Source organism: Fundulus heteroclitus, chromosome 12, assembly GCF_011125445.2.
Source record: "Fundulus heteroclitus isolate FHET01 chromosome 12, MU-UCD_Fhet_4.1, whole genome shotgun sequence".
Taxonomy (NCBI): Eukaryota; Metazoa; Chordata; class Actinopteri; order Cyprinodontiformes; family Fundulidae; genus Fundulus; species Fundulus heteroclitus.
Window position 1 is genome coordinate 1,050,829 of NC_046372.1, and position 27,132 is coordinate 1,077,960.

At 39.8% G+C, this 27,132-nt stretch overlaps 2 protein-coding genes across 2 annotated transcripts in view; one reads left to right on the plus strand and one right to left on the minus strand.

Annotated features, from left to right (window-relative positions):
• Positions 1 to 942, minus strand: part of LOC105926915 (zinc finger protein 436) — a 2,296-nt gene extending 1,354 nt beyond the window's left edge. Inside the window, exons 1-2 of the mRNA XM_012863417.3 lie at positions 706 to 942; positions 1 to 493 (exon numbers count right to left, since the gene is read on the minus strand). The exon at positions 1 to 493 is cut by the window's left edge and continues 1,354 nt beyond it. Of these exons, the coding sequence (XP_012718871.2) occupies positions 1 to 493; positions 706 to 877 (665 nt within the window). The 5' untranslated portion in view covers positions 878 to 942. The remainder of the gene's footprint in view (positions 494 to 705) is intronic.
• Positions 943 to 5,141: 4,199 nt separating this feature from the next.
• slc14a2 (solute carrier family 14 member 2) lies at positions 5,142 to 10,389 on the plus strand. Its single transcript, XM_012863589.3, has 10 exons — positions 5,142 to 5,207; positions 5,960 to 6,031; positions 6,119 to 6,290; positions 6,513 to 6,702; positions 6,843 to 6,971; positions 7,649 to 7,841; positions 8,013 to 8,160; positions 9,068 to 9,202; positions 9,333 to 9,382; positions 9,466 to 10,389. Exons 1-10 carry the CDS (start codon positions 5,157 to 5,159, stop codon positions 9,859 to 9,861), a joined length of 1,536 nt encoding a protein of 511 aa, XP_012719043.2. The 5' UTR covers positions 5,142 to 5,156; the 3' UTR covers positions 9,862 to 10,389.
• Positions 10,390 to 27,132: the final 16,743 nt, after the last annotated feature.

Below are 27,132 nucleotides of genomic sequence, written 5' to 3' on the forward strand. Positions count from 1 at the left end.
CCTACTTCTAAATCATCTGCATTGGCACCGTGACGTCTGATTTTCGGACACCTCCTTTTTTCTGAGTCTTCATTGCTGCCCCTTTTCTGTTTTTGCTTTCCCAGCACAAGGAGTTGATCTGTGTTTGACACTGGGTCCTTGTAGTCGCTTTCTTCATCCATAGGATTTACCCCAGCCTCCCACTTCAGTTCAAGCTGCTGTTTCTCCAGACTGACACATAACTCCTCCTGCTCATCTTTTATCTGTGGAAGAGCGCGTACCTCCTGTTCCTCTTCCATCCCCAGAGTTTCACATTTGCCGAGGTTCTCTTTCATCTGAGGTTTAATATCTTCATGGATTTCTATGAACTGCTGGAGCTCTAGATCTTCCTGTTTCTCGGAGGTTTGCTGAGGTTCTGGATCTTCTTGGTCCAAGTGGGAGTTGGTTTCCTGGTTGGAGAACTGCTGGGCACTAAAAAAGTTGTCCTCCTTACAGAGAGAATGCTCTGTCAGGTCTGGACAGACAATGGGACAAAATTAATTGGCTTCAACAACAAAAAAACAACACTAATTGAGTTTTGACTGATTACATATTTGTCTATTTAGTAAATTTTATTTTGTCATTTTATTATTATATGCATATTATATTATTAAGATGAAATGACCTCTACAGTAATTTATTATTATTGTTAGAATTTATCCATAAAGTACCTCTGGTGGTTCATACCTGTTCTCTGCAGCTTTATCTGGGGTTTGCAGCTGATTTCCAGCAGTCTGCGCTGACGATCCAGCTGTTCCTCGTAGTGGACGATGGTTTTATCAAACTCTGAGAATATTTCTTCAGCAGCAGCGGTCAGTCGCTCTCTGATAAACTCTCTCAGAGACTGAGATGAAGACATTATTACTGCAGAGACACAAACACTCAGCTCAGAAGACACAACAAAGCTAACTCTGCATCCAGACAGTCTGCTTCCGGGTTTGATGGAGACTAGAAACGTCTCGACTCATTGTCGCCACCTGCTGGAGAAAGTTGCAAATTATAAATCGGAGCTAAAATGAAGCACGGAACAACTCTGTTGCTGCCACTGGTGATCACAAATTAAACATTTTCAGTGACAAAGAAGAACGACATCATAATTAATATTTTGTGAATTTGGATAAATATACTGAAAATTAAAAACTATATGTTTTTTTGTCTTTGATATTTTTGAACTCTAAATTATTTGACCTTGGACTGGTTACCTGTCCGTGGTGTGCCCTGCCTTTTGCCCATTGACAGGTGATAGGCACCAGCACCCCTCGTGACCCCACAAGGGATAAGGGTGTTGGAAAATGATTGGATGGATGAATTATTTGACCTGGGCAGCACAGTGGCAGAGTTGGTAGCACTGTCTGTAACTGTTGCCTTGCCTCAAGACTGTTCTGGGTTTGAACCCCAGACTAGGGTCTTGCTATAGATCTTGAGTATATGTCATTTTTGTTCCTTATATACATTTAGGGTTTGAGGCCCTATGCATGTGTTGATTCTCTCTGGGCAGTCTGGCTTCTTCCCACAATACTACAAAATGACAGCTTGATTATCACAGGCAGTGGCATCTCTGACATGATAAGTAGGGCACAAAAACTCAACACCTATTAGCAGTAACTGATTTTTTTGTGTTGCATTCAACCTGACTGATCAATTTTAAATTAAACAGATGCATTAGCATAAACCAACACTCTAGAAATGCCATTTTATATAAGATAAATGTAATTAAATATTTATATATCTAATTAGAAATAAAAGCTCAGTCATATTGTTCATTTACTGAACAGAAAAGGTTCACATCAATCCTTCAATTAGCCAGCAAGGACAACCAACACTAGATTAACATTTGCTTTTAGTTTCCATCTTCCTATGTTTTATTCCAACTGATTTTCTTTTACTTGCTTTTATTCTGTTTTTATTTTTCCAATGTCTTACTCATGTAAAACACTTTGCATTGTCCTTGTACTAAAATGTGCTATACAAATAAATTTGCCTTGCCTTGCCTAGATGGTTGCACACTATTTGGCAGAACGTTCATTTCCAGTATTTTGACTGGACGATATGAGGCCACAGGATGTGGCCCCAAATGCAGAGATGCCACAGATCATAGGTGTGTGTGTGTGTGTGTGTGTGTGTGTGTGTGTGTGTGTGTGTGTGTGTGTGTGTGTGTGTGTGTGTGTGTGTGTGTGTGTGTGTGTGTGTGTGTGTGTGTGTGTGTGTGTGTAAATACTTGACCTCTGTGTCTCTGTGTTGCCATGTGGCATGCTGGTGACCTGTCCAAGATGTATCCTGCCTGGCTACCGCCCAGTCCTGTTGACAGACACAATGCTGTCCTGCAAATAAAATATGGGTTACTGACGACGAATGGATAAATAGCAAAATTTGCACTTATCATACCTAAGTAGTTTTTCTCTATAAATGCTCAGAGATCAAGTCCTGGTTGGTACAAAAACAATTGTGAAAGATGGAGGTTTTATGTTTGCAATAGTTATAATACATCGAGTATATCATGAGTAAAACAGGTCTTTGACTCACTTAAAGATGCAGATGAATTGAGAACTTGAATTCATTATCACTGAAAAATGGATGCATTTCTCCACAAGATGTCACTATAATTTTTCAAATACATACATGCAGCATCATCTTTTCACAAATATAGATTGTGCACTTTATGATTTAAAAAAGACTTCCATGACTCACTGGAACTAGTTTCAAACACTTTATATAAAGTTCTGTTTAGTTTTTGTGGTGCAGCACAGACTGATAGGTTGAACCTACTGACTGAGAACCAAACAGATGGACAGTGCTTGCAAACATATGTCATAGCTGAAATGGGCAATTTCATTAGGGCGACTGTGGCTTGATGGGTGGAGTAGTCGTCTGGCAATCAGAAGGTTTGTGGGTTTGATTCCAGCTTCCCCTTGCCACATGTCGATGTGCCCCTGGGCAAGGCACTTAACCCCAAATTGCCTACCGAGCTGTGTCTCGGTGTATGGAGAGTGTTGGCCTTGTGGTTAGAGCAGCGCGCTTGCACTCAGAGAAGGATGCAAGTACCCGGTTTGATCCCCAGCGCCTGCACTCTGGGTCCCTGAGCAAGACCCTTAACCCCAGATCGCTCCCCGGGCACCGCGCATGGCAGCCCACTGCTCCCCAAGGGTGATGGGTTAAAAGCAGAGAACAAATTTCGTTGTAATGTATGTTTCAATGACAATAAAGATGATATTACTATTACTTACCAAACAAAAACATTCAAGATTAAAAAAAAAATCAATCAGTTAAAAAAAAGACAAACCAGTCATTGAAGATATTTTTTGAGTTTTAATGATAAAAACATTCAGTGATCACAATAAACTGGGAGACCCTTCTGGAGTCTGGTCTGTGTCATGAAACCTCTTCCATGTTTGCCCACTACCTGCAGAAAGGAACATCGGAGTGGTTTGCAATGCAACCTGGATGGCAGGTTCAGACAGGGAAGTGGACATACTCATTCCCAGTTGTTTATCTGGCTCTTGGAATGTGGAATGTCTTCCAGCTGGCATCAAGGTCTCTGAGACTGGGCCAGATGAACTTGCTGCTGTCACGTCTTGGTGGCTCTGAGCTACACAGACGTTGCTGGCTCCTTGTTCTGTTCTTACGTGTCAACATTACACCAGCTTCTTGAAGCCTCGTGATCATGTCCTGGAAGAAAAGCAATCTGGAAATTATACTGCGCTCTGGAAGGTGTGATTTGGAAGAGCTACAGCATCTACAGTCTGAATCTGAATGGTGTTTTGTTTCTGACTTTATGTGCTAGGCATGGAATGTCCCAATGAAAACTGTGTTTGAACATAAGGTGGTACGGGTCACATTTGGCCAAAGGTTGATGATCAGTACTGTAATTATAACATACTTGTGGCGTGATTAATGGAGGGCGGAGTTGTCAACTCATCACCACCTAGTGGTGAGTGCGATCGGGTGGATCCGGTGGATCCAGATGACTGTTGGTGAATATCAGAAGAGATCGAATGCCATTGAGAGGAAGAAGGGCGAGTCCATCAATATGGCAGAGACTGCGGGGTGGTGGAAAAGGAGTCAAATTTAAATGAGATGCTGAAGGCTCAGTGATGAGTGTTGGGTTGTTACAGTTTTCTATGTTACACAGAAGACTTTGACGATGCCTTCAAAATGGCAAAAAAGGAAAAGTGTGATCCAACTCTCAAAATATCACACTTCTCAGCCTCCCTCGAATAACCTCCATTAAGGTGTTGCAGGAGTGATGCAGGAGTTTAGGGATGCCAAGGTTACTTTTAAGATCTATCTGATGTTTGTAAACCCAAAGAAAGAGATGTGTCCACAGTTTTGGTACCAAGAAGAGACTGACCTAATGCAGTTGTACTCTGCTGTTCCGGTCTTGTTTGTGAAGATCATGCTCAGGATTTTATGGTGGTGTTGGTGGGGGTTTATCCAGTACTCCAGTTTTAGTTTTGGAAATATCTGCAGATTCATGCAATGCTGTCAGCTGAATCTTGCACCGTAAAGAAAATGAAAATCAAATGCTTAACCTGCTGTTCACGAGGAATGGCTTTCTAAAAACATTCCTGGAAAGATCTAGAGAAGTATGCGTGTGTGTATGTGAAGCATGTTTCGCCAAACCTGGTTCTACAACATTCATATTTTAATCACAACATAAATCTCTTCATTCTCCATTTCCAGTCTTTGCAGAAATGACTTTGCGTGGTAAAAAAAAAATTGGTTATGTAAGTCTTCTGAAAATATTTTGCCGTTCATCAGTGAAATTGGAGAAATTGCAGAGATGTTTGTAACAACATACATCTCAGGGGATGTTGGAATATTGGTTGGCTAAATAGCTTCACTTTGATCTGGGGTTCTTTTACAGTATTATTTTTTACTTTGTTGAACTAAAGAGCCAGAATTCAGACTCTCTTTGCCCACAATGAAAGAAGTCAGAGCAGAAAAGGTTTCTTAAAATTAGCAAAGTTTGTGTCTTCAGAGATCTAAACGAGGCAAAAGTTTTTCTTATCTTGTCACCGTTGAGCACAAGTAACAAAAAAGGTGGGTGTGATATAGAGGTGGAGTTTTTGTCTCGTGTCTTTTCTGTATAAAAGCTGCCATGGCTCTCTGTTCAGCAGCTTAAGAGAAGCTGGCAGCACATGCGACCTGAGCACATTCTGGGACATATGACTGGATCACACTGCACAAAGGTAGGGGTATTTTTTTAAACGCTCACTGAAATCTGCAGCAAAACAGTAAAATATGATCTTAATACAGATAAATGGTTGGTTTAAGAGAGCTAATGTTTTGAAGAGATAAGAGAAAATGTTTTTGGCTCTTTGTTCTGATGAACAAATGAAGTGATTTTGATGCATAATAACTAACGAGATAAAGAAACACAAAGAAAAAATGGCAGATTTGATGAAATGGTTAAAGTTAATATTAAGTATATTTTGTCATTGGGTATTCAGGAAAATCTTTCATGCGAACTTCTGCATCCTACAGAATGTAGAGTCCTTTATGTGTAGACATAAAAGGGCATTAAGATATTTATAAATATTTAGAAATATATTGATATTAGTTAAGTTTACAATAAAAATTGTCACAGTGATAAAATTAAAATACTGTATTACAGCTCCTGCATTGGCTGCTGTAAATGTCCTCTATGGACAGCTGGCTGCAGAGCTTTCCTGTCCACAGCTTAGTAGTACCCACTCCAGGAGGTGATGGAGGACGACAGCATGTTCTCCACCATACACCTCTAGAAAGTCATAAAGACTTAATAAGTATCATGTGTGCAAATTGTCTAGTATGCCAGAATAAGAAAAAAAAAGCAACAACTTAAAAATAATTAAGAGATGTCTTTCTGCAATGAAACAATGCACTTGAATTGATTATATTATGTTTTATGGACATCTATATGTACTTTTAGCAGAAAGTTAAATTGCTTCGCTTTTATTAGGATATTCACAAGAATATCAGAAGCTCCACTTCTGCACCTGCTCCAGTCAGCTCCGCTGCTCCAGTCTTTTCTGTAAGTTCCTGTGTAATTACTAATGTGTTTAATTCACAGGACAAGTTTGTATGACTGACACACTTTGGGCAATTATTTAAAATGCAGGAGCTCCATCCCCTAATGACCCATCCTGAATACAACCCCTCCAAGGAAGACAGGATGGAGGACCAAGCGAAGCCTGTGGAACCTTCATCTCTACGCAGGGCCTGGGCCCGCTTCCTCAAGGGGGTGTCCTACTTCTCAGGAGACATGGAGGTGTTTGGAAAATGGATGGAGAGTAAGTCAACTTTAACACATCAACCTCAATCTGAATAACAAAGCACTGCTGCTGTACAAAATAGAACATACACTGCTTTCAAAGTTATAATATTAAAGCTTGGCGGTCTGTCTTTAGAAATTTAAAAGTTGCAAAATGTTACGGATAGGTGGAAAATTGAGATGCAACCTTTGCCACTAAACATTCATAAGGTAATTAAGCCTTTTCTTCTCCTGCTTGCAGAGCGTTTTTTCTTGCTGCAGCTACTGGACTGGGTTCTGCGTGGAGCAGCCCAGGTGATGTTTGTTAACAACCCTCTGAGTGGCCTCATTATTTTTGCCGGCCTCATCCTGCAAAATTATTGGTGGGCCCTCAATGGTTTCGTTGGTACCCTCTTTGCAACCATTTCTGCTCTCATTCTGCAACAAAGCAGGTGAGAATGCAAAGTGGATCGGGAATAAACCATGTTGTTTGATTATGAATAAATGTGCTTAAGTGACATGAAGTAACCCTAAAAAAATACAGACGGCAGTGAGTAAGTTGTACTGATCAGTTTCAATCGTTCTCTCTCAGGGGTGCAATAGCTGCAGGACTTTATGGGTACAATGGCATCCTGGTGGGTCTCCTGATGGCTGTGTTCTCCAATGCAGGAGACTGGTACTGGTGGCTTCTCCTGCCTAACATCTTCATGTCCATGATGTGGTAAGCAGTCACACTAAAAGAGCAAAAGCAAAAATCCATGCTTCATCTTTCTGATGCAGCATTGGAAAATGTTGAAAGACCACCTCAGACATTTTTGGTTTTCATTTATTTTTTGAGTAGTGTACTATGATCATGTTGGTTTTATTAAAGAAAAAACTACTTCCAACGTGTCTCTTATCCCAATATTAAAATATTGAAATTTTAAGCATTAATTTGCAGAAAATAATAGTCAGAGAAGCAAAAGGCAATTATCTGTTTTACAAACTTTAAATTTATAATTTCAAAGTTTTAACTTAGAGTAAGTTCAGAAACCAATATTTAGTGTGATCACTTGTATTTTGCATCAGGTGTTATTTGTGTTGGCTTGGTCTCAACCCGTCTTTCACGTTGCTGTTGGGTTTTCGCCTCAGATCCTCAATAATTAACCTCCTTGTCTGTGTGATTGGGTTGGAAATCACACATGCAGATTAGCTCATTTCAGGAAAATGTAGTAGTCTCTTCATTTCTATCAAAGCTGTATAGTCAACCCTATTGCGGTCAGTCATAAAGGAAGTCAGTGCTTTGGGTGTTTTAATAATATCAGAGTAAGATGCATAAAGATCTGTAATGGTTAACGGCACGTTCTTCATTAACCTGAGCCCATTTAATAGATCATCTCCTGCGTTGTTGTGTTTCAGCCCCATTGTGTCCAGTGCCCTGGCATCCATTAACAGCCGCTGGGATCTGCCAGTGTTCACGCTACCTTTCAACATCCTGGTGTGTCTCCACATGGTCGCCACCGGACATTATAACCACCACTTCCCCCAAGTCCTCATTCAGCCACGCTCAGAGCTCCCCAACATCACCTGGTCTGAGATTGATGTAGCAAAGGTGGGCAACAGACCCCTTTGTGTTTCATCACACTACTAACAAATAGTGTCTATGTACTCTCATGCTGCAGAATACTTTATAAGCCATATTCGTCTTTAAAACCAAAAAAAGCGTATTTAAGTCTATCATTTTTTGCAATTTCAATGATTTTTAGAATGATCTCCTTTTTAGCTGTTCAGGTCAATACCAGTGGGAATAGGCCAGGTGTACGGCTGTGACAACCCTTGGACAGGAGGGACCTTCATCATCTCTCTCTTCATCTCTTCACCAATCACCTGTGCCCACGCCATCTTGGGATCTGCTGCGGGCATGGTGTCAGGTGAGGGATCTGCACAAAGTCTTGGCATGCGGCCAACACAGCAATAATCAACTACAAGTCACATTTGCTTCCTTATGGGGTTACAGAATCAGGATGACAAAACAATAAATACAATATATACACAGGGACATGCACGAACACTCATCCGTGAACTGTTGTAGAATTTGGCATGTTAAAAACCGCAAACTTCAGAGTATTTTTATGAGATGAGCCGACTCAGAGTAGCGCATAATTGTAAAGTGGGAGGAAAAAGATAGAGGCTTTCCCATTCTCTTTTTCAAATAATAATCTGAAAATGTGGTGTCCAGTTGTATTCAGTTCCCCTCAATCAATATTTAGACTGCAAGAGTCCATTCTTCCTTTCAAACTAGCGCAAGCATTGTTTGATTGGATTAATCAGTCTCCTAGATTTAGTCCTTGACTTTGACCGGGTCACTCCCCCACATGAGACTGTTTTAAACTAAACCATGTTGTAGCTCTGGTTGTATGTTTGGGATTGTTGCTGTAGTGGAAGCTGAACCTCCCAGCCCAATGTCTAATAATCATCATCCTCCAAAAGGCTTTCTTCTAGGATTATCTGGGTCTTAGCTCATCTATCTTCCCAACAAGGTTGATCAGCTTCCCTGTTTCTGCTGAAGGAAAGTATCCCTACAGCATGATGTTGCCACCACCATTGTTTTGCATTTTTTGAAAACCATACATTTTTTGTCCTCAACTTCACAAATATGTGCCATTTTGTGTTGTCTATTACACAAAATACAGATAAAATACATTAGTGCATGTAATTGCAACTAAAGCTCAAGGGGTTTGAATGTCTCTGCTACATAGCTGTTTAGCAGTAAATGACAGTATGTATAACGCAAATATCAAATTTAACTTTGTGCTTGTTATTGTTTTTTTCTCACAGGTCTGGCTCTGTCGGCTCCTTTTGAGGACATTTATTTTGGTCTCTGGGGATACAACTGCGTGTTAGCCTGCATTGCTATCGGAGGGATGTTCTATGCGCTCACCTGGCAGGTGCACTTACTTGCAATCACATGTGGTGAGTAGATTACCACAGAGATAAAGCCTTCATTTAACAGATGTGGGTGTGACAAGCATGGATCTGGTATTTTTCATATGCAATCCCACATGTTGTATCACGTGATTTGAAAATGTCTTCTTCTCTACAGCTTTTTTCTGTGCATACCTCGGTTCGGCCATTGCTAACGTCATGTCCAGGGTAAGCCCACAGAAAATGTGCAGCCCGCTTTCGAGTTATTTGTTTTGTTTCATATATATATAGACTGTATTCATGTTTTCCAGTTTGGTCTGCCGTCGTGCACCTGGCCTTTTTGCCTCTCTGCCCTCACCTTCCTCCTCTTAACAACGGGGACCAAGAGGATATTCAAGCTGCCGCTGGCCAAAGTCACCTACCCTGAGAAAAACCTGGCCTTCTACTGGAGGCTTAAGAAGCAGGAGAAAGCAGAGAAGACATTGAAAGAGAGGAAAGAGAGTGAAGAGAGAGAAGAGCAGCTGAAGGCTATGAATGAGGAGGTGATACTGAATGAGAAAGAACAACTAAAACTGGAGCTGCAAAGAATGGAAGAGGAGAAGAAAGAAAGTGAAAATAACATGACAGAAGTGGGTGTGAGGATCAATGTAGAAGAAACCAACACGCAAAATAATTTCACTGAGGATGCTCTTGCTGACTATGTTTGAAACAATTTTGTTGTGAATACAGAAGTGAAAATGTGTACTTCCACTGAAATGGTCGTAGAATATAAATCTATGAAGATGCAATTATTTTTTGACAATTTGGTAGATCTACTGTGTAGACCTGCTGTAAGACAACAATATATTTATAATGTCTTCTTTTTGTAAAGCATTGTTCATTGCAATTGTTCGATATCGCATTTTACACGTCTTCTGTGCACTTATTTTAGTTACATTTTTACTTTTTTAAACAATAAATATAATCCATCTTTGTTTATTTGGTGTTCTCATAAGGTTCCCTACTAAAGCCAAATATGCATTGATGAAAAAACTTGCACAAAGTAATCTTGCAGACAGATTAAAACCCAGCAGATGACATGGAGTCACTGACTTTCAGCATTCACTCCTCCTGAACATGTAGCCACAGCGGACAGTTTTCTGCACTGCCACTGAGTTTGCAGCAATCACTCATAGCGAGCATGCATGTAGCGAAAGCTGAGAGGAAAACTCCCCTTTAACATGATGAAACCTCCAGCAGAACCAGACTCAGTGTAAACAGCCATCTGACACTGATTAACTTGGGGTTTGAGGAGACAGAGCAGACACACACACAGAAGAAAAAGAAGAGGCACTGATCCAAGACTAACTTTTACATGAGAGAAAAGTATCAGGGTAATGGCAGTACTAGCTCCATTAGTGGCTTCATCTGGGAAAGAAACAATTAAGCAGACAAGCTCTGAGTCAGTTTTCAAGTCTAGAAGATGAAAGAGTGCACTTCCTGCAAGTCGCAACAAAAGCACAACAAAAAGCTGTCTGCAAGAGAAACAGGGCTAATCAATATCATCCCCACTGATGTTGCCACCACCATAAACGAGCAAAGAAAAGGGAAGTCCTGGAAAAGAAAACCTGTTAGAGACTAAACGGCCTTGAGACTAGAGTGAAGCTAATAAAAACACTGCATTTAAGATCATATTACATTAGACCAATTAAAAAGCTAAAATGTTCATGCAGAAATGGGGTCTGAATGAAAAGGAAGTTTAAAGTTGTTGCTGTTGTTTTCAAAATGTAGTTTTAATCTGGAAAACAATGTATATTAAATGTATATATTCTAATTTATTGAATATATGTTTCTTGTCGGTTTGTCCCAAGTGGTTACAATAAAACAGAATAATGTTTGTGCTTGTTATGAGCCAAAATATGAAGAAATTCAACAGAAATAAACTTTCCACCTTAAAATATCTATGGATTTTTTTTTATTATCAAACTTCAATCCTACTTAAAATGAGCTGGAGCTTTAGCTATGATCACAAGGATCCAAACTTCCATCTAGTAGCAACTATTAACCAAAATGTGGCTTTAAAAAAATGGTTACTTTAGCCATGTTGTTGCTGATTTGGCACAAGTTCACAATATGTTTGCTATGTTACGCAGTCGGTAGCTTGAGCTCCAGCTCCCTCCCATGTCAAAGAGCCATTCAAATTTTTAAGATACCTTCCTGATTTCACAAAATATACAAAATAAATGTGACCTTGTTGACCTCTTACTGTAGCACAAAGCGCCTTGCAGATTGGGGAGTACAAATCTGGCTAATCGGACTTACATAATTGGCGAGAGAGATTCCAGAGACCAGCATAGTTGTGAATGAATAATTCAGTGAACTGGATTAAAAGTGATCTGAGGCCCGGCACATTGAACTAACAGCTGTTGTTATTGAAAAAGGCCTAACTACACATTTGAACACTGAGAATATGTTCTCAACACTCAAAGCAGTGTGGAATATCAGATGGGATTCATAATACTCAAAACAACTTGTGTTTTAAAGTTTTAAATTTCAGAAAAACCCTTCATTCTTTTAACTTTCTAACTCAAATAATGTCCGTATTGCAACAAGCTGAAACAAAACAGTGGAACACAGTAAATAAATTATTGATATTTAGGACTATTTTCACAACCATACAAAGGTTTTAATATATTTTTTTTAACTTAGGTCACAGGCTTATATGTTTTTGAACTTTACTTGTCATTTTATTGAGATTGTATGTGATAAACCCGTGGCAAAGTACTGAATGATTGTGAAATAGGAAAATCAGGAAAATTATTCTGTTTACACTGTCTTTTAGTATTTTTTCTCATTTGGCTTAACTTTACAAATTTCCTCAAATTCAGCCAGGATGGATGGAAAAAGGAAATACATTTTAAATTCTTGCCAAAGATCTCAACAGGATTTAGGTCTGCAATAGTTTGCACATTCTCCCAGTGCATGCATGCGTTCTCTCCAGGTACTCTGGCTTCCTCCCACAGTCAAAAACATGACTTTTAGTTTAACTGTGCCCTTTAAGTTGCCCTTAGGTGTGAAAGCATTGCTGTCTCCATGTTGCCCTGTGATGGACTGGTACTCTGTCCAGGGTGTACCCCGCCTCTCACCTAATGACCTCTGAAGATAGGCACCATCCTAACCTCCATCCCAATTTTAAACAAACTGTATCAATTTAAAATTCAATAAAATGTATTTTATTGAATTTTGGTTTTGCATTGGTTCTCATTCACACATTTTACTGGGTTCATCAACGGAAATAAAGCTGAAACTTTGACTAAAACCCTGAGTTCCTTTGAATCACAGTTATAAAACTATTTGTTTAGCGTTGTCTTTAAATGTTAATATTTATTCGTTAGATTAAGTTTGTAGTCCAACTTTTCTTGTCCTACTTCTACTATTCCAATACAATGTGCTTTCCTCTGTATGTTTTCTTTTCTCATGTTCTGTTCAACAACAGCAATTTAATTATTGTTAGTTAAATGTGCCGCACAAATAAACTTTTGCAAATAAACATTTAAACTATGTTTGTATCTGCAAATTGTTACCCTTTTATTATCACTGTTACATGTCTGCAGGACATGGTTGTGATTCCTCCCCCCCTTGTTTCCTGTTTCCCCACAGGTTCAGTGTGCAGGCTGGTGGCAATTGCCCTAATTGGCTCATGGATTGAGAGGAGCCAATCAAGACCCAAGACAGCCCTTTATAATGTGTCTGTCTGAGTCCAGCTGGAGAGGGGATGTGGGCTGATGAACTGACATTTGTTGTGCTGCTTACCCACGCCCAAGTTTTTGCCTCAGCGACCAGCCGAGCTGCCTGCCACTTGGACTGCCGGTACACATCAGCTGCTTCCGAAGTCCCACAGGCCAAAAAAGCCCAGTAGGACTCCTTTTTCAGCTTGACGGCTTCCCTCACCGCTGGAATCCACCAGCTCGTTCAAGGGTTGCTACCGCCACATGCCCCGTCAACATTACGGCCACAGCTCCGACTAGCCGCCTCAACAATAGAGGCGCGGAACACGGTCCACTCAGACTCAATGTCCCCCGCCTCCCTCGGGACGTGTTTAAAGTTCTCCCGGAGATGGGAGTCAAAGCTCTGTCTCACAGGGGACTCGGCCAGACATTCCCAGCAAACCCTCACAATACGTTTGGGCCTACCAGGTCTGACCGGCTTCCTCCCCCACCATCGGAGCTACGAGGGAGTCTCCAGGAGAGGCACTCTCCAGTACCCCCTCCAAGGACTCCAAAAAGGGTGGGTAATCTGAACTGCCGTTTGGCGCATAAGCACAAACAACAGTCAGAACCCGTCCCCCCACACGTATGCGTAGGGAGGCCACCCTCTTGTTCACCGGGGTAAACCCCAACGTACAGGCACCAAGATGAGGGACAAGTATACCCATTCCTGCTCGGCACCTGTCACCAGGGGCAACACCAGAGTGGAAGAATGTCCAGCCCCTCTCAAGGGACTGGTTCTAGAGCCAGAGCCATGTGTCGAGGTGAGTCCGACTATCTCTAGCCGGATCCGCTCAACCTCACGCACAAGCTCAAGTACCTTCCCCACCAGAGAGGTGACATTCCACGTCTCGAGAGCCAGCTTCTTCAGCCGAGGATTGACTGCCACCCATCACACAATGCACCCAACCCCTTAGGCCCCTCCTACAGGTGGTGAGTCTATTGGAAGGGGGACCTATGTCCCCTCTTCAGACTGTGCTCGGCTGGGCTCCATGGGTAAAAGCCATCAAGCCACCAGGCGCTCGCTAGTGTGCCCCAGCTCCAGGCCTTGCTCGCCCGACACGGGTCACCAGGTCTGGGCGAGGAAACACTTTGTGCATTTATGTTGCTCGTCATAAGGGGTCTTTGGGTTGCTCTTTATCTGGTCTAGTCACCTAGGACCTGTCTGCCTTGGGTGACCCAACTAGGGATTAAGCCCCTGACAGCATAGCTCCTAGGGTCATTGGGACACTCAAACCCCTCCACCATGATAAGGTGGCAGCCCAGAAAGGGGAACAAAGAACACATTGTATTGTTATGTACTTTATGAAAAGGAGACCTTCCTGCAAAGGTCAAAACATAGATTTTCCCATTATTTGATGTGTGAGGGATTTACACCTATTTAGTCAAATTTCTGAAATCTCACACATTTCATGCCTTTTAGCCAGGTTGCAGGCAAAATCTTTGCCCTGTTAAAACCATGTGACAGCAACCTTTATGGAAACCTGCTGCACCTCTTCCCCAATCCAAATATTTGAGATAGAAAAACATGATAAGTGTTTGACAAGATTATACAACTGAACTTACCGAGCAAGAAGCTTCCAGAAGCTTCTGCAGAAAACTTAGTTATAAAACCGCCATCGTTAACAGTCACATGCCTCACAGAGATTTTATCACCCTCAGCATGAGTCACTCCTCTGTGAAATGATGAGCTGCCGTTTTGATTTAGAACGCTTGACAGATTATTTACGAGTGTTTAATAGTCAATATAATTTAGAGAGAGAGTTTAAACAATGCAAACCAACTACCTCAAGCATTTGAAACATCTCTATTTTTGTTTTGTTTTTGAAGTAATTTAAAAGTCCAAAACAAGACTTTAGTCACAGGTGCTGGTAAATACAGAGGTACAGAGCACGATGGACTTGATGGATGGTATTGTTGTCCCATAAGATCACGTTTTGGAGTTTGAGCATAAAGGCAGAGTCACTGTTGGTGCATAAAGAAAGTCCAAAGGTGACATTTAGACGCTGGATTTATTAATGGTCATAACTTAATATCTTTGTTATGTAAGTTCCATTTTCAGAACAGATTTGGTTGTTAAGCACTTTGTATAACACAATTGTTAAAAAGCAACAGATGTTTGAGAACATTTTGAGTTTTGCTGAGAATTTGTGGATGATCTAATCATTGATTTTATGTGTGTTCTATGTTTTGACTCTGCCAAACGGCTGATTTCCTATCTTCAATGACTTGGCACAATGTGTGAAATGCTCCCTGGTTGTACTTCACAGCCAGTCATATTCTACAGAAATCACACCAAGTATACAGGGAAGACATAACTTAACCTGCAGGAGATTTTATGTCGACATTCCAGCAAACTACCAGGGTCTCAGACTTCACAGTATATATATTGTCATATTGAGCTATGAAAGTTTGCTTTTGTGATACAGTGGATGCTGAAAAGCTGTTTGCTTTGCAGTGTTCAGCAAAATTTATGGTTTTATGGTTTGTGGACAGGAATTCCCTTGAATCAGAATACTGATCATTTCCATTATGATTTGGGTGCTTCAATTAGGAGGCTTCAATCAGGTTAAGAGCTTGGTTCTATCAAACAAACCAGGATAACAATTGTTTCTTTATTTGCTACGTAGCTACACACGCCTCAAGCATGTGATACTATTGCAGATAAACCCTTAGTATGGTTGTAAGAGACAACCCCATAAGTCTAAGGCTGCCGTGCTATGCAAGAGCAATAGGCATGAAAAGTTACTTGGACACACTATCTAAGCATGCCTGTAAGACAAAGGTTATTACACATTTGAGACGGCTTTATGTAACTTCAGTGGAAAAGGCAGTTTGACAAGACTAAATTTAGACAGTCATGCTGACTAAAACGTGCAATTTAGACATTTCATGATGAGCTCTATAGAGAAAGTACGAAGAGAAAGAAAAAAACCAACCTCAGTTATTGTGAAGAAATATAAGATGTGCAAATTTCAAATTTTTAATAAACCACATTCATACCAGGTAAACCTCTTCACATTGTATTCCAACCACAAACTTCACTGTGTTTTAAGGAGACTTTATGTATTTGACCAACAGGCTATGGACCAAAAACGACCTGTGGTTTTTAAAACCTTTATTACAAACAAATATTTGAAAACGATGGCATACTTTTGTTTTCAGCCAATTATAGTCTGGGTAAGACACAAAAGAAATCAATTAAGTTAAATTCTTTCAAAAGTCATCTAATTAGTAAATAGACTTCACCTGGGTGTAATTTAATCTCAGTACAAATTCAGCTGTTGTATGAAGTCTCAGAGAGAAAATTGGTGAAGACCAAGAAAGAGCAGACAGGTTAGGGAGAAGGTTATTGAAATGTTATAAACAGAGTTAGGTTAGAAAGCAATGCTCTACGCTTTAATCATCTTATAGAGCAGAGGTTCTCAAACTTTTCAGCTGGTGACCCTCAAAACAACAGTGCCAGAGACTAGTGACCCCCTTTCAGCAGGTTGGATTTTTTTTTTCTTTTTTGGGGGGCAAATTATGAGAATAAAGTCATAATATTACAAAATATAGTCATGAAATTACAAGAATAAAGTGGTATTTTATAAGAACTTTTACAAAATAGCACTGCCATCCACCTGCATTAAAATGAGGAACGCTGAACATCTTGTAAAGTTATACAAGAAGGTGTCAGTTTCGCAAACAAAGAAATACTATATCGTTTTAGCACATCAAATCTGGTGATCATCGGAATCATCTCGCAACCCCCAAGAGGTCTGAAACCCCACTTTGGGAACCCCTGGCTGTTCAATCCACCATCTGAAAATGGAAAGAGTATGGAAAAACTGCAAATCGACCAAGACATTACTATAAACCTACACAAACAGGCAGGGCAGGGAGAAAGATTCATCAGAGAAGCAGCAAAGTGGCCCCGACTAATAGAGATCAGCAGCTCAGGAGGGAGAATCTGTTGTTGGTTAGTTGTGTAGTTCATAAATCTGAAATAAGGTTTCCAAACTTGCAATGTTGAAATGGTCTTGGAGGTCTTATTTAGTGTGAAGAGATGGCCTACGATGGACAGAATTAATTAATTTCGCTAATTTAGATCATCTTGTTTTCTGATGATTCAGTGGTACTGCCAGCAGATAGCACAACAATGTCTGCTGATTGTGCTCGGTGCCAACACTACCAGGATGAATGCTTGGCATATGTTGTTTTATTTTAAGAATAATATATGTTTTTTTTGTGTTTTCTTTAATGGCCCAAATATGTGATTAGGTTCCTTTAAAGAAAAAACAAAGAACAACAAAAAAAAACCTCTTATGTAATTTAAAAAAATGGATGCCTACCTGACCAAAAGAGCCAAAACATACGTTTTCCCATCAGCTGATGTTATGTGAGTTATTTACATATATTTGTTCAAATTTCTGAAATCACACAATATTACAACTTTTGTGTGTTTGGGCCAAGGTTGCAGGTAGAAGCTTTGCTCTGTTGAAACAATGTCATGGCGACCTTTGAGGAACCCTGCTACACCTCTTCCTACCATTCAAATATTTGAGATAGAAAAAGATAAGTGTCTGACAAGATTATATAACTAAACGTGCTATGCCAGAGTCTTCTGCAGAAAACCCAGTTGCAAAACTGCAGCCTTTCACGGTCTCAGCTCTGAAAGAACATCAGGGATCAGCAGCTTAGGAGAAAGAAACTATTGCCTGTTAGTTGGGTACTCTGCAAATCAGACCTTTATGGAAGAGTAGCAAGAAGAAAGCCACCATAAAAAGAAAATTTTAAGCACAGGTTTTCACAAGCAATTCAGGGTACACAGCAAATAGATGGGAAAAGTTGCCTAAGAGTAGACTAATATTTAACCTCTTGACTTGAAAGCACTGAAAAAAACAAACTTTACATCAGCCTTAATGGCCTATCCATTTAGTAAAATGAGTTTGTGGCAGTATCATGTGGGGAAGTTTTTCTCTTTTTGCTGGTCAGAGCTAAAAGGACAATGAAAGACGTTAAATACAAGAAAGTCCTGTCTTCCTCTGCCTTAGACCTTCAGATCTTGAGCTATATTGTAAAAGAGAATGGGCATAATTTCAGTCTCTGGATATATATATAGCTAGTAGCTACCCCAAAATATATATGATTGTATAGAAATACATTTTCTTTCCACTTAATAATCATGCAATGTTTTCTGTTTAACATACAGCTCCAATAAAGTACATTGAGATTTGTGGTTAATGGGAAGAAGTTGAAGTGGTATTGATCCTTCTGCAGGGCATAGTGCATATATTACTGTGTGCTGTATTTCTAGCATGTGGATTGACTGATTTTCTTTGATTTTACTCTGAAACATCAGGGATACCTATAAATATCGAGGTAACTGTTGCACTCATTTACAAAGTTCTAGCTAAAGACATGCCTGTACAGAAATGTTATCACTTGTTTTTAAAATACGTTTAAATCTAATTCAGTTGTTTAGCTTCTGCTAAAGTTGCTCACTTGCCTAAAGTAATTCTAGTTTTTCACACAAGTCATGTCTCATCATACAGGTTGGTCTGATATGATATGATATGAAAGCTATTTATAAAGGACACCATGTCCTTGGCAGCAGCGCCAATGTCAGTGTGACCTTTTGATGAGCTGCATTGTTTGAATGGCTGCTGTGCTTCTGATAAGTGGAAAACAATGACAGATGGTTGACGTAGGCTGTACAACGCCTTACAAAAGTATTCATATGCATTGTTAAATAAGAAAATTTAAAAATCTTTTAATTGGATTTTATGCAACAGACCGACACAAAGTAGTATACAACTGAAGTCAAAGAAAACAATATATGGTTTCTCATTTGCTTTTACAAAATACAATTTTAAAAGGTGCAACAAGCATTTGTCCTAAGACAAGTTAATTCTGATACATCTGCATGAAATTCTCAAACCGGAGCTAAACACTGGGGGAATCAATGAAAAATGCTCTACACAGGTGAGTGGGATTATCTAATCTAAACACAACATCCAAGCATCATGACAAATACTGGCATATGGTTTGCGATGTAGTGGCTGGACCAAAGTGTGAGGAGAAGCCATGGGCCATCATATTGAGGGAGTGGTGGCCTAGTGGTTAGAACAGTGCGTTTGCATTCTGAGAAGACTACAAAAACCTGGTTTGAACCCAGCAGACTGCCCCTATGGGTCCCAGATCGCTCCCCTGGCACTGTATAGCTGCCCACTGCCCCCTAAGGGATGGGATAAATGCAGAAGGCAAGTTTATTTGTGTAACACATTTCAGTACCAAGACAATTCAAAGTGCTGTACATGAACAGAACATTAGAAAATAGGACAGAGAAAAGCACATTGCATTGGAACAGCCGCAGCAGGTCTGATACAGTATAACAAGAGTTGGACTACAAAGTTCAACATTAACATTTAAAGGCAACTCTAAACAAATATTTTTTTTAACTGATTTAAAGGGTTTCAGCATTTTTACAGTCCTCTGGGAGTTTGTTCCAGATGAGTGGAGCATAAGAAAGAAATGCTGCTTCTCTGTGTTCGGTTCTGGTTCTAGGTATGCAGAGTGGATTTGAGCCAGAAGACCTGAGTGGTCTGGAGGGTTGATACACTGATAACAAGTCTGTGATGTATTTAGGTGCTAAGACATTCAGGGATTTATAGACCAACAGAAGGATTTTAACGTCTATTCTCTGAGATACACGGAGCCAGTGGAAGGACTTTGGAACTGGGGTGATGTGCTCTACTTTCTTAGACTTAGTGAGGACGCGGGCAGCAGCGTTCTGGATCAGCTGCAGCTGTCTGATCCACTTTTTAGGCAGACCTGTGAAAACACCGTTGCAGTAATCAGTTTGACTAAAGATAAAGGATTTGTTTTTCCGAGATACTGCTGAGACATCAGTCCTTTAATCCTGAAATGCTCTTCAGTTGACAGAAGACTGACTCTTGATTGCTCCTCCGTTGGTCCCAAAGTTATTACTTCAGGTTTGTTTTTATTCAACTGTAGAAATTTTTGACACATCCATGCATTGATTTCTTCTAAGCATTTACTCAGTGCTTGAATGGGTTCATAGTCACCTGGTGACATAGTGATGTAGAGCTGTGTGTCATCTGCATAGTTATGGTAAATTATGTAGTTGTTTTCTATCATCTGAGCTAGACTTAGACTTAGACACTTTATTTGTCATTTTGTATGCACAGAGTGCGTACAGAACAAAATTTCGTTTGCAATCAGCTTGAAAAATCACAGTAAATTGCAGTAAGTTTCAGGATAAGGGCAGTAGTAATTTATGTAAACAATTGAAATGTTAACAATGGAAACAATGCAGGGGAAATAGACAGTGTGCGATTCACAGTGTACAGGTGAGTATTATTAGAACCGTGCAATACACGAATGTGGTACAGAGTCCATTTGTGGCTTCAGCAGTTCAGCAGTTCTGAAGCCTATGTGCAAATGTGTAAATGTGTAAATGTGCAGATATACGAATGTGGTACAGAGTCCATTTTGAGGCTTCAGCAGTTCAACAGTCTGATGGCATATGTGCAAATGTGCAATATGTGAATGTGGTCCAGAGTCCATTTTGCGGCCTCAGCAGTTCAGGGTCCCTTTTGTGGCTTCAGCAGTTCCAGCAGTTCAACAGTCTGATGGCAGCAGGGAAAAAGCTTTTGCAGAACCTGGTGGACCTGCAGCGGATGCTGCGGAACCTCTTACCAGAGGGCAGCTGGGAGAACAGTCCATTGTGGGGGTGTGAGGGGTCCCTGATGATGTTACAGGCTCGGGACACGCAGCGCTGAGATGAAAGGTCCTTAATGGAGGGAAGAGGAGCCCCGATGATCCCTTCTGCTGTCCGCACGTTCTTCCAGTCGGAGGCACTGCAGCCTCCACACCACACAGAGAGACAGCTGGTCAGAATGCTCTCTATGGTGCTTTTGTAGAAGGTTGTGAGGATGGGCGGGGGCAGGTGGGCTCTCCTCATCCTCCGCAGGAAGCACAAGCGCTTCTGTGTCCTTTTGACCAGTGATGTGGTGTTCACAGACCAGGTGAGGTTGTCCGTGATGTGCACCCCCAGGACCTTGGTGCTGCTGACCACCTCCACAGCTGAGTTGTTGATGAGCAGTGGAGCGAGGTGGGGCCGGTTCTTCCTGAAGTCGACGATGATCTCCTTCATCTTCTCCACGTTCAGGATCAGGCTGTTGTCTCTGCACCAGCCCACCGGTTGCTCAACCTCTTCTCTGTAGTCCTGGTCATTAAGCTAAGGGGAGCATGTAGATATTGAATAGGAGGGGACCCAGGATGGACCCTTGGGGAACTTTTGTGGTCTCTGATTCGATCCGTATGGCAGGGATTGGTCAGAGTTTTACAGGTCTGCAGCTCTCACAGAGATAAAAATTGTCCCCTCCTTTTTCCGAATATATAATGTATTGACTACTGTCAGGGTGAAAGGACTAATTTACCCAGTATAACAAAAAGTGTTTCTGAACATGATTACCAACTATAGCTTTAAGTAACATATCCCTACAAACTTTCTTTGGACCTAAAGAGGAATGAACTAGAGTCAGCACGCAGCTTAAGTTATTATAACTACTAATTAGTGATCCGAAATCTATGTGTAGTGATGGACTCAGAGCTGAACCTTCAAGGACACATGAAGACAGTCACAAAGTCAACCTTCTACCCCCCGAAGAACATTTCCAGGATTAAAGGATTGATGTCTAAACACAATCTAGGGAAATTTATCCATGCATTTATCTTTTGTTGCATTGATTACTGCAACGGTGTCTTCACAGGTCTACCCAAAAAAATCAATCAGACAACTGCAGCTGATCCAGAACACTGCTGCCCGTGTTCTCACTAAAACCAGAAGGATAGGGCACATCAACCCAGTTCTGAAGTCCTTACACTGGCTCCCTGTAGCTCAGAGAATAGACTTTAAAATACTCATGTTAGTTTATAAATCACTGATTTACCAGCAAAATACATTAAAGACCTGTTGTTGCTGTATCAGCCATCCAGACCACTGAGATCTTCTGGTTCTGGTCTACTCTCCAGAACTAAACAGGGAGAAGCAGCATTTAGTTCATATGCTCCACAAATCTGGAAAAAAACTTTCAGAAAACTGCAAATCAGCCGAAACACTGAGTTCCTTTAAATCAAGACTGAAAACCCACCTGTTTGGAGATGCTTTTGACCCATAATAACAGGAACACTGACCAACATATTTGATGCGTATTGATGTTTTCACCTGATACAGTTTAATGTTTGTTACTGGTCTCACAACCAGTGACCATTTCGATGTGTGGGATATTTTTATATTCTCATGAACATAATGTAAACATGATGTAACCTTGAACCACCTTGCTGCTGAAATGCGCTGTACAAATAAATCTGACTTAACCCCAGATTGCTCTTCGTGCGCTGCACAGTGGCAGTCCACTGCTCCCAATGGGATTAATTGCAGAGAACATACGTATTACATTGGAATGTATGCTGCAATGACAGTAAAGATTATTATTATTATTATTGACTCTATTAGACATGCCTCCTGTTCCTGTGTCTCACTGGTCATTGATTATATCACTTTGTCCATCTCTCTGGCTCTCTCCAACATCTCTTCTTCTTCCCTCTGATTCAACTCTCAGTCACACAAGCAAAGAGTACTGCTTTGAAACGTTTACACAGTCTTTAGTAATAAAAAGTTAAAGGTTTTTCGCATCAGTGCATGAATAAATATGCTCACGGTGAGTCGTTTTCTCCTAATGCCACAACCGATCTGTGTTAAGTTTTTCTTGGCAGAATTGGCACAGTAGTAGACCTAATCATTTTTACCATTTTGCTATCTTGCATCTGATTTGTGTAAAAGAGCATATCTTCACGTAAGCAATGACTTTCAAAGTATGAGGTCAAGCACAATATCTAGATGTAGAGACAAAGAGTAACGTTCTCAAAAATAAGTCTGTGAGACATGACTGAAATGTCATCACAGTAATCAAAGTATAAAGCCATTTTATGTTTCGTCAGTCTTGCGTTAGTAATCATTTTTATTTAATAAATTATATATTTAAACACAATGATAAAAATAAAGTGCTCCCCATCCCCGAGGAAGAGGGTTGGACAGCACTTCTCTAATGCATGCATGCAAAAACACAAGACTTAAAAAGTTTTAACTCTGACAATACTGATTAAGGAACACGTTCTGTTTGCTACATCATGATATAATAATTTAACTCTGATGGTTTAACTCTGAAGTAATTGATTACATTTGGAAATAGCATCTAATCTATTTTCAAATGTATTATTATTTGCAGCTGAGGAGGCCAGTTTCAGTCGTGGAATTGATGCAGAGGGAGAGAATAATGCCAGTCATAGGAGTCCGGAGTTAGGAGGAGACAGATGAGGAGGAACAGGAGAAAGGTGATGGAAGAGGAACAGAAAAAGCAGGAAATAACAAAAAAACAAACAAAACAAAAAGACAATGCCAGCTACAGGTGCTGGGCTATGTTGGTAAAAAGTGTTTGCATTGAATTATATTAAGCCACTTGAGATCTCAGGATCACAGTTCAAATCAAGGCTTTTTGACATCTTATAGCCAATAGGCTGAAAAGGCTGATTAATTCTAGGTCTAGCTTTTTTTTCAGGATATAGCTTTAGTTTTTGTTCCTTAATATTTGCTTTGATTTTTATGATAAGTTCTTTGTTTAGTATTGTTTTATAATCTGAAAATAGTTTTTATTTTTATCTTTAAGTTTTTTTTACTGCAAATAATGTATTCATGTCAAAATTATGGTTCCACTTGTATTCGTTGTGTGATCAGATGAAAGGGCCTCTTCAAACCGGGCTCCCGGGCTGCATTTCAACCCCAAAATGCCCCTGGCTGTGCTGTTTTCTTCTTACCTTTCTTCTTCTTGTTATGATGTGGTCTCAGTAATGTTGGCTCCCATTTCTCAAAAACAGAGAAGCCAGTATCCACATTTTTTCTGTAAACAGTTTCCCTTCTGTGTGACCCTAACCTTTAATCAGTGTTGTAACAAAGCTTCCTGGTTTTTGTTACCAGCACCACATGAGGTAGAAGGACCGTGTTCAAATATTTGGAACAAGGTACCCACAATGATCCAATAATAAGATTACATAAAAGTAATATGCATAATACACCATATTGAAAATAACTCCATGAAGAAACATAACCAATCAAACAAATACACCTTCAACATATTATAGCTATATATACTGGAATAAAACATAATTCAAATAAAATGAGGCAAATGTAAATTCTGTAATTTCTGCAAGTTAATGACTCAATGCAATCTGCTGGTACCTTAGACGGAGAACTTTTGAACCATTCTGTCTGTATGATTTCACATAATTGACTTTGTAAAGTGTCTTGAGATAACTTTGCCTGCAAGCCGAATACTTGTGGTATTTGTGCGTTTACAAACACGAGAAAATCCATCTTGTCTGGCTCCCGCTTCAACTGCCAATCACGTTGCAGTATTATGGTTTCATCACCGCTGTGATGAAACCTAGGGCTGCCGAGCCCACAGCCGAACTAACATAAACATGGCAGCGCAGGAGAATGCACGTGTAGCTGCTGCTATCACATCTGTTTTGTAAGAATCCACAATTTCATCTTTGAAAGAAGAACAGCGACACAAGCTTTGACTAGTTTACCTTGTTGCGGTTTCTTACGACGCCTGGTTCTTACATTTTCATTTAATACCGTGACTGGCTAAAACCAAACTTTGGTAGGCGGGCACTAGATGTCGCTTTGTCCAATCAGCTCGCTCTGCTGCATGTTCCTCTTTTCCCCAAACAGATATGATAGGAGCAGTCCCATATTGATAATGTACAGAACGGAGAGTGCTACACATTATCAACCTGTCTTGCCAGGTTAGCTTTGAGATGGCATGTTGTAAATTGGTGCTATGTAAATAAACTGGTTTGATTTCATTCTCTCTGTAAGGCAGTGGTCTCAAACTCCAGTTTTCAAGGGCTGGTGTCCTGCAACTTTTAGATGCAGCTCTGCTTCAACTCACTTGGCTCCAGTGTGAGCTCATTATCAGAGCTTGACCACATGCTAGTGAGGTTGCTTAGCTATTTGATTCAGGTGTGCAGGACACCAACCATCAAGAATTTGAGTTTGAGATCACTGTTGTAAGGAATACGGAAATGCATCTTGCAGCAGATTGTCATAGAATAGAACAGCAATGCAATAAAAATTTAAATCAGTTTATCCAGGCTTGGTTAGTTGGATTAGGCACATCGTGCCGTCTGTGCATAGCTTGTCAGTCAGTCATAGTCTGTCTCTTTGGCTCTCTACACCTTCTCCCCATCACACTCTGTCAGATGCTGATTTAGCCCTCATTCTCACACAAGACTACATCCACATTAGATTGCTATGTGGTAGATTTTAATCTTTATCAAGAAGGAAAGCACACTACACATTAATTAGAGAAAGATGCACCTTTGTCTTTGCAAATTTATTCAAAGGCGTAGAGCGTTTGAATGTCTCTGTCCCAACGCAGTCAGGAAACAGAGTGAGAGGAAAAGAGCACACTACATTTTCTGGGTTAACATAGGAAGTAGAAGTAGTCTTCATCTGAGAAAATGGGAGTGCACACAGCTGGTATGATCTTGTGCTAATCTAACACAACTCTTCTCTGTGTCCTTAGTTGAACAGAACACAATAATAAATCTGTGAGCTTTTTGTGTTTTGGAATACAAAATCACAACATCCCCCCACAGTTGTCAACAAAATCCTTCAAGGTCAACTGCAGGCACTTGGAGAAGACGCAGTTTAGACGCTTAACCATTAATGTTAAATGGCATTAATTCAATACATGTATTCATACTTTTAGCATGGATCTTTTTTCACATACAGAATAAGAGGTCATTACATCTGGACAATCTCAGGACCCTGATCTGAGTAATTAAGTTGATTTAGTTCAAACTAATGTCACCTGAAGACCTTTTTAACATTCTTGACAACATTAGAATGGCTGCATCAGTGTTTGTTCAAGCTCTGTTCTTGTGCGGTTCTCTTAATTTTTTAGTTAAAAAAAATATATCTTTTGTACATACTGATTTAGAACTGATTCAAATTAAATCACTTGAGGTTTATCTGCTCATAAAGACATTTGCAACATCCTCACAACAAAGGTATATTGGCATATTATCAACCTCAAAATTAATATACCAAAAACTATACAAAGCATTAAACTTACAAACATAACCCAGAAAAACGGAGGAGCTTCACTGCCATCTCCTGGTAAGATATATTATGGTTTACAAAGGTTTAAAAGCTTCAGCAAAGCAACTTAAAATCATGTTTTTCTTGACATTTTCTTAGTCTGTAAGGATTTTAAGCTGCTGCTTTAGATATAAATCTGTTTTTGTCATCCTCAGATGAGATTTGCTTACTCAAGATCTTATATGTTCCATTCCAAGAATGTAATTAATTTACAGATTCTAAATTTTAAACTGTTACTTTACATTTTAGATTTAGACAATTTTATTTAGAATAACACTTTCAAAGCCTCAGGTAAAGTGGAATGGAGCTACTTTAACTCTGTATTCTCTTGATCTTGGTTCACTTCCCTGTGAAATAAGGTGATTTAGCGAGGTGTGAAAAGAAAACTTATTTAACCCTAACTAGAGCTAACCTGTTGGCTTTCGACACAACTCAAATCAGTAAAAAAAATAAATAATAAATTAAAGAAAAAAAAAATTATATATATATATATATATATATAAATAAATAAAAGTGGGCCAATAATCTGTCCATAAGAATCTGTCCAATACATTAACTAAATCTGAAGGGAGAGTTAAATTGGGAAAATAAAACCAATTTTTTACATCATAATTGGAAATTATTTCAATAATAAAAATCTTGCAATATTCGATAAAAAAAAAAAAACCCTGTGTAGTGTTCCAACATCTCAACGGTGAAGCTAATAAAAAAAAAACGTTACTTAGGCTTAAAACAAAAAGAAGTGATGAAAATAATTACAGATTATCGCAGATCTAGAGAGACGGGATCAATTGTACAAGACAAACAGATGAAATATTGCACCCATCATAGTTTTTTTAATCCTTAGGAGGAAGTATAATGATCTGGGGTTGCTTCAGACAGCCAGATCCAAGTCTCACCACATGTTCTTTTTCTCTCAAAGAAATTTCACCCCATGAGGGATTAAGCGGGTCAGAAAATGGATGGATGGATGGTGATCATGTTTACATGTAAGC